Source organism: Lampetra fluviatilis, chromosome 20, assembly GCF_964198595.1.
Source record: "Lampetra fluviatilis chromosome 20, kcLamFluv1.1, whole genome shotgun sequence".
In the NCBI taxonomy this organism is placed as follows: domain Eukaryota; kingdom Metazoa; phylum Chordata; class Hyperoartia; order Petromyzontiformes; family Petromyzontidae; genus Lampetra; species Lampetra fluviatilis.
The window spans coordinates 13,111,633-13,124,318 of record NC_136294.1 but is presented as its reverse complement, the minus strand read 5'-3'; the positions used below and the strand labels follow the sequence as shown (position 1 = coordinate 13,124,318).

Here is a 12,686-nt window from a genome sequence, read left to right as displayed (position 1 = left end):
AGACGAGTCTCTCTGAGTCAGACGAGTCTCTCTGTGTCAGACGAGTCTCTCTGAGTCAGACGAGTCTCTGTGTGTCAGACGAGTCTCTCTGAGTCAGTCGAGTCTCTGTGTGTCAGACGAGTCTCTCTGAGTCAGACGAGTCTCTCTGAGTCAGACGAGTCTCTCTGTGTCAGACGAGTCTCTCTGAGTCAGACGAGTCTCTCTGAGTCAGACGAGTCTCTGTGTGTCAGACGAGTCTCTCTGAGTCAGTCGAGTCTCTCTGAGTCAGTCGAGTCTCTGTGTGTCAGACGAGTCTCTGTGAGTCAGACGAGTCTCTCTGAGTCAGACGAGTCTCTGTGTGTCAGACGAGTCGCTGTGAGTCAGACGAGTCTCTCTGAGTCAGACGAGTCTCTGTGTGTCAGACGAGTCTCTGTGAGTCAGACGAGTCTCTCTGAGTCAGACGAGTCTCTGTGTGTCAGACGAGTCTCTGTGAGTCAGACGAGTCTCTCTGAGTCAGACGAGTCTCTGTGTGTCAGACGAGTCTCTGTGAGTCAGACGAGTCTCTCTGAGTCAGACGAGTCTCTGTGTGTCAGACGAGTCTCTGTGAGTCAGACGAGTCTCTCTGAGTCAGACGAGTCTCTGTGTGTCAGACGAGTCTCTGTGAGTCAGACGAGTCTCTCTGAGTCAGACGAGTCTCTGTGTGTCAGACGAGTCGCTGTGAGTCAGACGAGTCTCTCTGAGTCAGTCGAGTCTCTCTGAGTCAGTCGAGTCTCTGTGTGTCAGACGAGTCGCTGTGAGTCAGACGAGTCTCTCTGAGTCAGACGAGTCTCTCTGAGTCAGACGAGTCTCTCTGTGTCAGACGAGTCTCTCTGAGTCAGACGAGTCTCTCTGAGTCAGACGAGTCTCTGTGTGTCAGACGAGTCTCTGTGAGTCAGACGAGTCTCTCTGAGTCAGACGAGTCTCTCTGAGTCAGACGAGTCTCTCTGAGTCAGACGAGTCTCTCTGAGTCAGACGAGTCTCTCTGAGTCAGACGAGTCTCTGTGTGTCAGACGAGTCTCTCTGAGTCAGCCGAGTCTCTGTGAGTCAGACGAGTCTCTCTGTGTCAGACGAGTCTCTCTGAGTCAGACGAGTCTCTGTGTGTCAGACGAGTCTCTCTGAGTCAGACGAGCCTCTCTGTGTCAGACGAGTCTCTCTGAGTCAGACGAGTCTCTGTGTGTCAGACGAGTCTCTCTGAGTCAGACGAGTCTCTCTGAGTCAGACGAGTCTCTCTGTGTCAGACGAGTCTCTCTGAGTCAGACGAGTCTCTCTGAGTCAGACGAGTCTCTGTGTGTCAGACGAGTCTCTGTGAGTCAGACGAGTCTCTCTGAGTCAGACGAGTCTCTCTGAGTCAGACGAGTCTCTCTGAGTCAGACGAGTCTCTCTGAGTCAGACGAGTCTCTCTGAGTCAGACGAGTCTCTGTGTGCCCTCTGCGGCAGCCCCGTGTGGCCCGCTAGCGAGACAGTGATGGCCGCACATGTCATTTGCGTTGAGGGTATTATCCGCACAGGTCATCATGTTAATACTTTACTAATCACAGCAAACACTCATTAGCATACCTACATATGAACTTAACGTATAAATAAAACAAAAAAATGCAATAATAAAAATATATTGATTTTGGAAAAAAATTAACAAAGGGACACTACCGGGTTAGTTGTTAATGGCAAACGCGACGAACTTGCAACCCAGAGGTCTCCGGCTCGATCTCCTGGCAGCTGAAACATTGCAGCAACGTTTCTTGAAATACCTCTGCCTCTGTGCCCCCGGCGGTATCAATGAGTACGCCGCAGTCGACCGGCAGGTCGTGCGTGCCGGGGTGAACTGCGGGTCTCTTCCACCTCTCCCAAGACTGCTGGCCAGCGTGGGAGAGTGGGCCAAACATTGCCTCCAGAGGGGCTCTAGAGGGGGGGGGGGTTCTCTAGTAAGGGGGCTATCTCTAGAGGGGGGGGCTCTCTCTAGAAAGGGGGGCTGTCTCTGAAGTGCCACACTCACAACGCACTATTGTGGTCTATTGCAGTGAACTTGATATCGTTCTAACAATGAAATACTCACGTAAAAATCCTGCCAACAGTCATTAACCAATGTCCTGTAATGCAACCGTAAACATGTACTTAGGTTAAGTCAAGCATCGCACTTAAATAATTGTACTATTCTCTCGGCCTGGTAATTGTAGACGGCGTGTGGATGGAACAGCAATTCATTATTCGTGTGGCTGTGATTGGTGAATCGAAATGAGGACGTGGGGGATTAGGGAAGAGCACCTCCCGGCAGCATCGCCACTTGCCAGCCTCCTTCCTCCCCAGCTTGCAACATCCGCGTGTGCGCGCCCCCCGCTCCGTAGGACAGCGCTGCCTTTTGAAACGGCGCCGGAAAACGGGCACCATTCGCAGCGCACCCCCACCGAGACCCTAAAAATACCGCGGTCTGCGCTATGAAATATTGAGCAGGGGGAGAGCCGTTTAAAAAACCGCCACTTTAATTGAATGCCTGCGCAGCGAGAGAGGCATCCTCTTTTTTACTGGCGGCTGTAGGAGAATTCCATGATCCTTGGGGAGGAGGAATTCAGATGAAGAGTTCGGGGACGATGCGTTCCTCCGTCGCGCTGCCGCCGTGGGAGAGTCCCGTCGAGCGACGGTCCGAGTCCTGCGGCGAGTGCCAGAGCGCGGGGCCGCACGGGAGGCGCTGGGGAGCGGCGGGAGGGCGGGTGGCGTCGAAGCCGAACCATCGGAGCGAGGCCGCAGCCCCGCGGCGTCTGCAGAGGCAGTCGTGCCTGGACGAGGAGGAGCAGCGTGACGGCGCGGTGCAACGTCCGGTTGGGGAGACGTGTCGAGCGAGATGGCACGGACCCGGCACGGACAGACTGCCTCGCGAGGAGCCGGCTCCCCCGCGTGAACGTTGGCATCTGCCAGCGCCGATGGGCCCTCCCGGAGAACTCGGAGGGAGTGCCCGGGACGCGAGCGAGCGGCGGTGTTGCTTTTGCGCAACTGAACAGTGTTCGGTAGACGCCGGCATTTCGGCTTTGCCGCGGCAAGATTTGGACATTGCAAAAAGCGCGGCTTCGCCAATGGAAAGGCACCATCTCCTCTGTGGCGACAGAAGTCATCTCTGCGCACCAGAAGGGAACGTATCCGCAGACGCTTCGTATTTGGCAATGTCCATTCTAGATGCGAACGCATGCCAAGATAGCGGAAGAATGATTTTATCAAAGACATCCCCATCATCATCATCACCCGATTGCAAAATGGTTACTGATCAGTGCAGTGGCAGTCCACCAGTGTGCACAACACAGTTGCCACTGACAAACCCAGCAGGTGGCAATCAAGTGACTGTGCCTTCACTACCTGGCCGTCATCCCAGTGTCCTGAACGCGGAGGCCGCGGTCCGTCCACCCGTCACCAACAGGGACGAGGCCACGTGGAGCGGCGCGCGACGCCGCCTTGCCGGCTCGGCCCAAGCTCCGCAGCTCGCCTCGGAGGCCCGGCCGCGGCCCGCGGCGGCGTTTGCAACGGCCGACACGGAGGCCAAAGGGGACCTGGGGGTCGCGTCCGTCGGGCCTCGAGCGCCGCGCGCCGCGTGGCTCAGAATGCGCGGCCCTTTCCTGCGGTCGGCGTCCGCCCCGGGGCCCGGGGAGAGCTCTCGCACGGCTCGCCGACTGCGCAGCGTCACCGCGGCGATGGTGAAGCCGCTCTGCTGGGTGTCGCGCAGGGCCGTCGCTCTGGCTGCCGGCACCCCCAGCAGCAGCGGCGGCGGCGGCCTCCAGGGTACGGTCCAGTGAGGAAAGTGCCAGAACCTTTGCGAGAGTGTTCGCGGCCGTGTTGTTTGAGCGCATCCGCCGTGAATTGAGCGTCCGTTGTTTGGTTGTACGTGTTTGAGCACTGCAGCCTAAAGGGCAATCGAGAGTGGTGACTGGGATGACCGCTTGGGGTTTTGGCCGCTCTGCATGAGACGAGCGATGTCCTGCCACGTGGCATTTGCGGTGCGCGCCGTACCGCGACGTACTGCATTGTATTGCGTTGTACCGCACCATACCACATCGTTCCGTGTTGTACTGCGCCGTATCACCAATTGTCCATCACCACATTCTGACGTTTCGCTCTGCATGAAATGCAAAAACATATCGCAGATCTTGTAAACCGTTGGGTTACATTCCCTGGAACACAAGTCGACTCGGGCACATTTATTTTTTCGACCGGTCCGAGTATAATTACAAATGAAGTTACAGAAACACGATAAACAGATACAGGCCGACTGTTGTACGAGGGTATAGAAGCCGTCACATTGGCACATGTGCTGGTCACAAGACAGCACGGGTACCAATATGCGGCAAGTCGGCGCGTTGGGGTCACGGGAGACAGAGTTGGGGCGATGGAGACGTCGACGCGGCACAGCAATAGCCCGGTGGTTGTTTCACGCTGCACAGTGCGGCACCTAAACTGAACTAAAAGGCATCGCTAACCTGTTGTTTATTTTTCCAGGTAAAAACCACTTGAGGCACAAATGATAACTCGAACAAAGTGGCTTATCACCGCTTGGAAATTTATCGCAGTCAAATACTCTGAACGCACGACGTTGATTCTAAACGTGGAGGGCAAGAAACCGGAGGACCCGGAGAAAAATCCAGGCGATCGCGGGGAGAGAGAGAGACACGCAAACTCCAAATATACAGCAGGTGTCAGGGTCGGGATCGAACTGACAACCACCTGTATACCAGGTGAGGTAGTTAACATCTCCTAGCTACCGTGACGCCGACAACGACACATCCATCTGTCGCCTTCTCGTTCAGTGATGGGGGTTGAATGTGAGAGACTGGCCCCTTGCATCGCACCGGTTTGCCGCCCCCGAGTGAACGCGAGTGCGCCGGGTTTTTAGCCGGCCTTTTGTGCCCGCGATGAAACGCGACGCCACCTCAACGTGGCTTGTGTCGTTCCGCAACCCCGGTCGTATTTGCCAAAGAACAGAAACGCCGTTCGCCGTCCACTTCACGGCGCGCCCGTTAAATGATTCCGTGATCTCTCCGTCTCGACCACGAGATCCGTTACGCGCCGGTGTCACGGTGCCCATTTTGAAGAATGGCTCGTCAATTACTTAAATTGGTAAACGCTTCGCGATCATCGCCCCCCCTCCCACCATCCCGACTGCCAAAACCTTGGCGGCCACTTCGGACTCGGTGCAGCTTTCCTGGGTAAACGAGCGTAGCGGCAGTCGTTATAATCGTCGCAACAACAAGCAGCAACCGCCCTGCCCTGTTGGCGACGTACGCGGCCTCTCTGTGCACCGGCGTGCCGCGCGTGGCCAGGGCGCCGTGCGGGTTATCTCCGACAGACATCTCCGAAGGCAGCCGTTTGTTTTTATTTTCGTGCCACCCTCCAACTTTATCCGTGAGTGGCCGCGCCAGCGCGCTGGCGGTCGCTTTCTGGGAACTTGACCGCCGCGGGCGGCGCGTGCGCGGAGGGGCCGTCGCCTCGCACCGGCCACGGACGGCGCCTTCCAAACTTGAAGGTCGCGGCTCGCAAAATCCCGAAAAGCATCTCCTTCTCGTATGAAAAACAAGAATAGCTTTTTACCCTTTCTGGCAATATAACAGGAGGTATTAAGCATGTTCAAACATCAAACAGATGGCCCAAGGCATCAAGTCTGCATCAACCACACGTACTTATGGCAATACGTGCAAGCAAACGTGCCCTGATTACAATCTACGCATTGTCGTCTCGCCGGTGTCAGAGCAGGGAACGGCAAAAGGCGAGCAGCACACAGACGATGCAAGTATCAGAGCACTTGTAGCTCGGCTAGAGCAGTCACAGATGTTTGGTTCCCCGCGCGAAGGATAAACGGTGCGTGCACGCCGTCTTCTCCCGGTGTCAACGGGGACGAGGACGTGAGCGCCGGAGAGAGAGAGAGGCAGCGCAGCTCTCCCACTCGCTTCTCCGTCGCGCTCTGGTGTTCACCTTCTCTTGGCTGACAAACGTTCACGCGCATCGTCGCCATGTCCGTGACCATTAGTGCTGATGATGCTATCAGCCAGCGCCGCCGGGCAGTGTCCGCTCGCTCTCGAAGAGACACGGAGAGAGGGGACGACTCGAGAGGGGACGACTCGAGAGGGGACGACTCGAGAGGGGACGACTCGAGAGGGGACGACTCGAGAGGGGACGACTCGAGAGGGGACGACTCGAGAGGGGACGACTCGAGAGGGGACGACTCGAGGGGCGCGACGAGCCGGAGGGTGGCAGCGAGGTGTCGAGCCGGCGCTGCCGAAAATTGCCAAAGCTCTGCGGTCCTATACATCTATCCTGAGATGCTTTCAGCCAATTCATGAGTTGAATACGCGCAGGAGGAAACGAGATCTCCCGGAGAAAACCCCACACAGATGTAAACAGATGACAGGTTAACCCAATTGCTCTACTGCCTTCTCCTGGCGAGGCAGGACATGGCACGCCCTCGACGCCCGCGGAACAAAGGGAGTTCGCTTGCAGCAGGGGCACCGCCACACATCTCCGGTGCCTGCCGGGCTTTTAGCTCGTGAGCTGCTGGGGAAGGTGCCACGTTGATGTGAATTTTTTTTTAAATCAAAGGAAGTATTTTCCGTCGCCACTGCTCGAGGATCCTGCACTTCCTATGAGCACGGGTGGCTACGTACAGTGTGAAAGAAGTTCAACATCCGTGCATGTTTGACGAGGAGGGGGCTGTGTGTGAAGTTTGCAGGGGAGGGATGCTGTGCGTGTGCTGTGTGTGCCGTGTATGCTTTGCATGTGCTGTGCTATGTGTGTTGTGCGTGTGCTGTGCGTGTGTGCTGTGCGTGTGCTGTGCGTGTGCTGAGTGTGTGCGTGCTGTGTCTGCTGTCCGTGTGTGTGTTGTGCGTGTGTGTTGTGCGTGTGTGTGTGCTGTGCATGCGTGTGTTGTGCATGCGTGTGCTGTGCATGCGTGTGCTTTGCGTGTGTGTACGTGCTGAGTGCATGTGTGTGTGCTGTGTGCGTATGTGTTGTGTGTGTGCGTGCTGTGTGTGCTGTGCATGCGTGTGCTATGCGTGTGTGTGTGTGCATACTGAGTGCATGTGTATGTGCTGTGTGTTGTGCGTGTGCGTGCTGTGTGTGTGCTGTGTGTGTTGTGCGTGTGCGTGCTGTGTGTGCTGTGTGTGCTGAGTGCATGTGTGTGTGCTGTGTGTGTTGTGTGTGTGCGTGCGTGTTGTGTGTGCTGTGCATGCGTGTGCTGTGCGTGTGCTGCGTGTGGCATTGTGGCCGCCACCACTTCCTGTGCCAGCCTTGCTTGTGTGCACGATAAGTGCTCTCAGCTCTTTATCTTCACTGACCACACGTCGGCGTCAGCCAGAGCAGTGAGGGATCGAGCGTTGCCCCCCTCGCACGTGCGGGTTCTCTCCGGGTGCTCCGGTTTCTTTCCCCACGCGTACGAAGGAACCCCGTTTAACACATCGGCACGGCGGTGTTATCTTGTGAGCTTACCCTTCGTATGCCAGGGTGGCGGCAGCAGCAACTGGCACAGATAGACGAACAAAATACAGAGACGGCGCCGTCTGCTCGAGCGAGTGCCATTCGCATCGCTCGCCTCTCCTCCACACACCCCCAACTCGACACGACTTGGACGGCGGATTGCACCAAATGGTTCACTCTCGTAGATTTACAAGCGAAGAGCACGTCCTCTTCAGTCGCTGAATGCTGCATGGCAATTGGATGTTGCGTCGTGTTTGCTGCCCTTGCAAAAGAGACCGCTTGGCCTGCGATGTAAAGATGTGAGTTTGGGTTGTTTAATGATTACAATGGCCTATGGCTGGTAATGGATTAACGCTGGTAAAGGATTGCTGCTGGCAAGGGAGTATCACTGGTGATGGATTAACGCTGGTAAAGGATTGCTGCTGGCAAGGGAGTATCACTGGCGATGGACTTGTGCTCGTTATGGACTTCGCAATCAGTAGTTTGGAACCTCTGGGCCACACGGCCTCTCTGATAACATCTTACTTACAAAGCACTCAGTTACCATCGCGGATGGATCTCCTCTTGGGATGCGGGCGGCATTACGCCGCATCATTACCGTTCACACCACCGCCACCGTAGGGAATGAACACGCGTAAAGGCAAGACAAAGATCCGCCTGTAACAGACTGTAGGGGCAAGGGCTGTTAGCAAGCATCGATTAAGGCTGGCACGGCACACGAGGGGGTGGGTGGCCAGCACCACGCCCGACCGCCTTTGTTTCCCCAGTGGCGATGTTTAAACACCGCACTAGATTATCATTTGAGGCTGAGTCGACCTGGGGGAGGCCCAGGACCGGTTCAGATAATCGGCAGCTGGTGTTGCCCGTGAGCTGGAATCGAACTGGGGTCGCGGGGTTCGTAGTGCAGCGCGCTAGTCGCGACACTACCGCTCCCCACGTACCCGCACAAAGACAAAGATGCCCCGTATAGCCTGAGCAGACTGTTGGGGCAAGTGCTGTTAGTGAGCAACTATGAAGGCCGGCATGGGCACGCGAGGGGGTGGGTGGCCAGCACCACACCCGACCGCCTTTGTCTCCACAGTGGTGATGTTTACACATCACACTGGATACTCATTTGAGGCTGAGTCAACCTAGGGGAGGCCCAGGATCAGTTCAGATCATATAATCGTCACCTGGTATTGGCCGTGATCGGGAATCGTACCTCGGGTCGCCGTGTTCGTAGCGCCTCGTGCTAACCGCTACACTGCACGCACGCACACACATGCACGCACGCACACACATGCACGCACGCACACACATGCACGCACGCACGCACACACATGCACGCACACACGCACACGCACGCACGCACACGCACGCACACACATGCACGCACGCACGCACCAGCCGGAGCCACAGCGCCTGGCGCTGGGTCTAATCTGTGCGCGATTGGATCCTCTCACTCTGCACACAGGTGCTCCAGCAATTATAGACGGAACATCACATATACAGGGAGGCTTTGATAAATCAAAGGCTGGAAGGGAAAGGTCATTACATATCAAACCGCCACGGTTGACTTTTATGCTGCACTGCGATGCTCGATGGATCACCTGCTGAAGGACGATGGCACGCGCATTAAGTGGCGGTGCCAGCCTCCAGGGCCACTGCTCATCCACACCTCTACGGTAATCTTGTAAAAAAAGTTCCAAATTCATTTCAAAAGATCATTCATGCACGCATTAATGTTAATGGCAGTTAGCTTGAACATTTGTTGAAAGTAAATTAAATAACCCTGTGTTTGTCAACATAAATCAAACAACCCTACGTGTCCTCACTTTTTTGGACCACCCTGTATAATACGTAACGAAAACTATACTCGTCAGCATCATCATCGTCATACATAACGAAATGTGGAGGGAAAACCCGGAGGACCTGGAGACAAATGCACACGACCAGAAAGAGAACATGCAAACTTCAAATGTGCAGGAGTTGGGGTCAGAATCGAAACCACGACCTCCGGCGTACCGGGCGATGGAGATGTCGCCACGCAATCTTTTCACTTTATCAGGAGTGACGTTAAATGACACACATTCACGCGATCTAACTATCGATGGCATATATTGGATTTTTTTACTTGTGCTGCTAGGGCAAAGTGACGCACTCACTTTAATAAAACATTCAAGGTAAAGGTGCAGCCCTGCAGTGGTTGGCTCGTGCCACCGCCGGCAGAAGTGCCTTCCACAAGAGGGAGCTCGAGAGAGCCTCTCCAGATGGTATTTGGCCTCCTCTTCCACGGCCGGCCAGACGTCCCGGAAGAGGTACCCACGCTTTAAGCCCACCGCCACGCGCGACCTTCCGGATGACTCGTGTGTTGCACCGCTGGGAGCGTAGAGACAGGAGGATCTCATGAACTTACCCAGTGCTCGGCTGCCCCGCCGGTGGCTTCGAACCGGTAACACAGAGGTCCATGACAGAGGTTTTTGGGTGAGATTGCGTAAATATAAATGGGTGATAAACGTAAACGTTACGTGACAAACCTTACTAAGTGGCTGTGTCGGGCGGTGACGGGTTTAACGACATTTATATTGATGCGATCGAACCCAAAAACCTCTTTAGTATAATATTGGTCGTGAAAGGCTACGTGTTAAACTAACACAGAGGTCCTCCCCACGCCTCACGCACGTGTTCTCCCCCTTATCGCCACTCTCTCTCGCCTCCGGGGCGCCTACTCTGCGTTTGCAGCCAGCCAATCACTGCCTCTTTCCCTAATTGCTGGCGTCTCTCTGTCTGTTGTCCCCCAGGCCACCTGCCTGCACCTGCTTATCCTTAGCTGACCTCACTGTCTGCAACCCCGTACATAATGTAACTGCTGTTTGCAAACCCTGCGCGCGTTGCGCCACTACACATGTATACGTGGCATTGGCCTAAAATGCCGCTCACAACTCATCTCATCGCAAACATTCCAAGGGCACCCCCCCCCCCCAAGTGGCAGCTGTCCCCACGCAGCGTAAGGGGATAAAGCTACCGCCGGCGTGCTAGTGAGCGCGAGTCTGCCAGGAGAATAAGGGGTGATGATCGCTGCTCTGTGTGTAATCCCAATGGAGTCGTTCGTTTCACAATTTGTTGCGTGCCCTACCATGTGGTGGTTGAACAACAGTGTGGACGGAATCCTCGGCATGGAAGGAGGAATCCGACGGGTGAAGTTCACAGGAACACTAACCACGGTAGTAGCAGTATCAATAGAAGAGTGATGAGGAGGTGGCTGACCGTTGGTGAGCGAGTGAACGAGTGAGTGCTGGATCATCAATCACCCGGACCGTGCTCAAGCGGGAAGTGTGTGTGTCGATTCAGGAATTCTGGGTTGCAGATGCAACAGGCTTCGTGTCGAGGAACACTGATAACCATTGGGGAGGTGATGGCCAATTGTTTGTGGGCCCCATTTATATTTATAAACTCCCAGTGAGAAGGAAACGTGTGTGCCGCGAATAGAGATGCAATGATACGGCTGCAGAGTAGACGAGAGATCGAGAGGTAGAGATGAGAAGGTTTCAAAACTAGAGCAGTGTGGCGAGATGCGAGAAATGCGGACAGACGGGAGACTCGTGTGGATGCGAGGAGAGCGATGCACACAGCGCGGAGGTGTCGTGAGATGGGGAGAGATGTGAGATTGAGATGCGAAGAAATCAACACGCTCCTTCGGAGTGGGCAGGTAGGAACTTGATTGGACAGCGCATTCGTGCACGACAGAAAGCTCGTGGTCACGTGACGCACTTCAACCAATCCGGGAGCGTACATGTCTGGGAGGGGCTATGCACGACAGACAAATAATCCCTGGTGGGCAGTGCGGAACTGTTGTTCCTACCTGTATAATTGTTCGATTTACCCTGCGGATATTAGGTGCTCACTTTTTTTTTACCCATATAAAAGTCTGTGGCCCTCGAGCCTCCTGTGGCTCCCCAGGCTTGTGCGTATTCTTGGTGATGCTGTGCGCCACGACCGCAGCTGATGACGACAACTCCACACACTTCCCGTGGCTCTACGAGTAACGAGTACGGTAAAGCAAGCGGACCTCTCCGGCATCGTCGCGACGTTAAGAGCGACGTCAATAAGCAGACACTGGCGCCTCCATCGCACCTCCGACGGGTCTTTCTCCGGCGCCAGCGTTATTGACGCCCGGGTTTCGCCTCGAGCTCCCGTTCTCTCCCTCTGATGGTGTGCACGTTCCAGCAAGGGAGCGGTGGTCACTGTGAGTAAAGTGCGCTGTCTAAAAGCAGGATGACCTCGAAGGGCATTTTGAGCTTGCGACGACCCGTGCTCTGGCTGCGTTTCGTCCCGGCATTTGTGATGTGTGGTTGGTGTGCTGATTGATTGGGATAATCAATGCATACCCTCAAGGCCACAGGAACACACATAAATACAGGGTGGCCCGAATGTCAGCACACACAAGGTTATTCTATTTATTTTAACACCGGCATTAAAACATTTGAATCTTTAATCTTTTTAATTAATATTTTAATATAGTATAATTGTTAATAATAACTAATTTTGTTCTTCCCTTTTCAGATGCCATTTAACGATTGAAAGAAAATTGAGACAAACCATGAATGTTCAAATGTTACACCTATTCCCTTTAAAAGAAATGTCCTAAATTAATTTCAAAAGGTAATTCATGTATGCATTAAATATTCATGGAAATCAGTTTCAACATTTGTTCCAATAAATTAAATAACCCTTTTGTGATTTGTTAAAATAAATATAATAACCCGGTGTGTCCTGGTTTTTTTGGGCCAGCCTGTATATTTCCCCTCCCTCACCCGCAACAGGCAAGTTGAGATAATGGAAGAATGGACAAAAGCTTAATCCCGGCTGCACGAGCTGGCTGGTGATGTCACATTGCAGCCGGGACGGGTGGTCTGTGGACTTGGTTGTATCGGATTTCCTGGGATGGAACGGAAGGTTGCAGAATGCGTTGGCAAGGTTGTGCCTGCACAAACAAAAGCCCGTCACCGCCAAGTTGTCAACAGAGGCATGTTGATAAAAGGCTGACGTTTCAGGCAATGGCCCTTCAGAGCAGGAAGAGAGGGCAGAGAGATTGACTGACATGTAGTTGTAAATCTAGGCCTTGGGAATTACAATAAAATTAAACAAATCCAGAGTTTTTAATTGACATGAAGGTTCCCCATTCATAGACAATGCGGATCATCACACAACATTCTACTACAATTGAAATTGGAGTAGAATATCGG

General features: G+C 54.2%; 1 protein-coding gene across 2 annotated transcripts in view; it reads left to right on the top strand.

Moving 5' to 3' along the window:
• Positions 1 to 12,686, top strand: part of LOC144937974 (ras GTPase-activating protein nGAP-like) — a 585,198-nt gene that overhangs the window by 105,084 nt on the left and 467,428 nt on the right. The window contains exon 1 of one of the 2 annotated variants that reach the window (XM_078865636.1): positions 2,740 to 3,780. The exons of the other annotated variant lie outside the window; for it this stretch is intronic. Coding sequence (XP_078721762.1) covers positions 2,934 to 3,780 — 847 coding nt within the window. The 5' untranslated portion in view covers positions 2,740 to 2,933. Of the gene's footprint in view, positions 1 to 2,739; positions 3,781 to 12,686 lie in introns of those variants that run through there. 2 annotated transcript variants of the gene reach the window in all.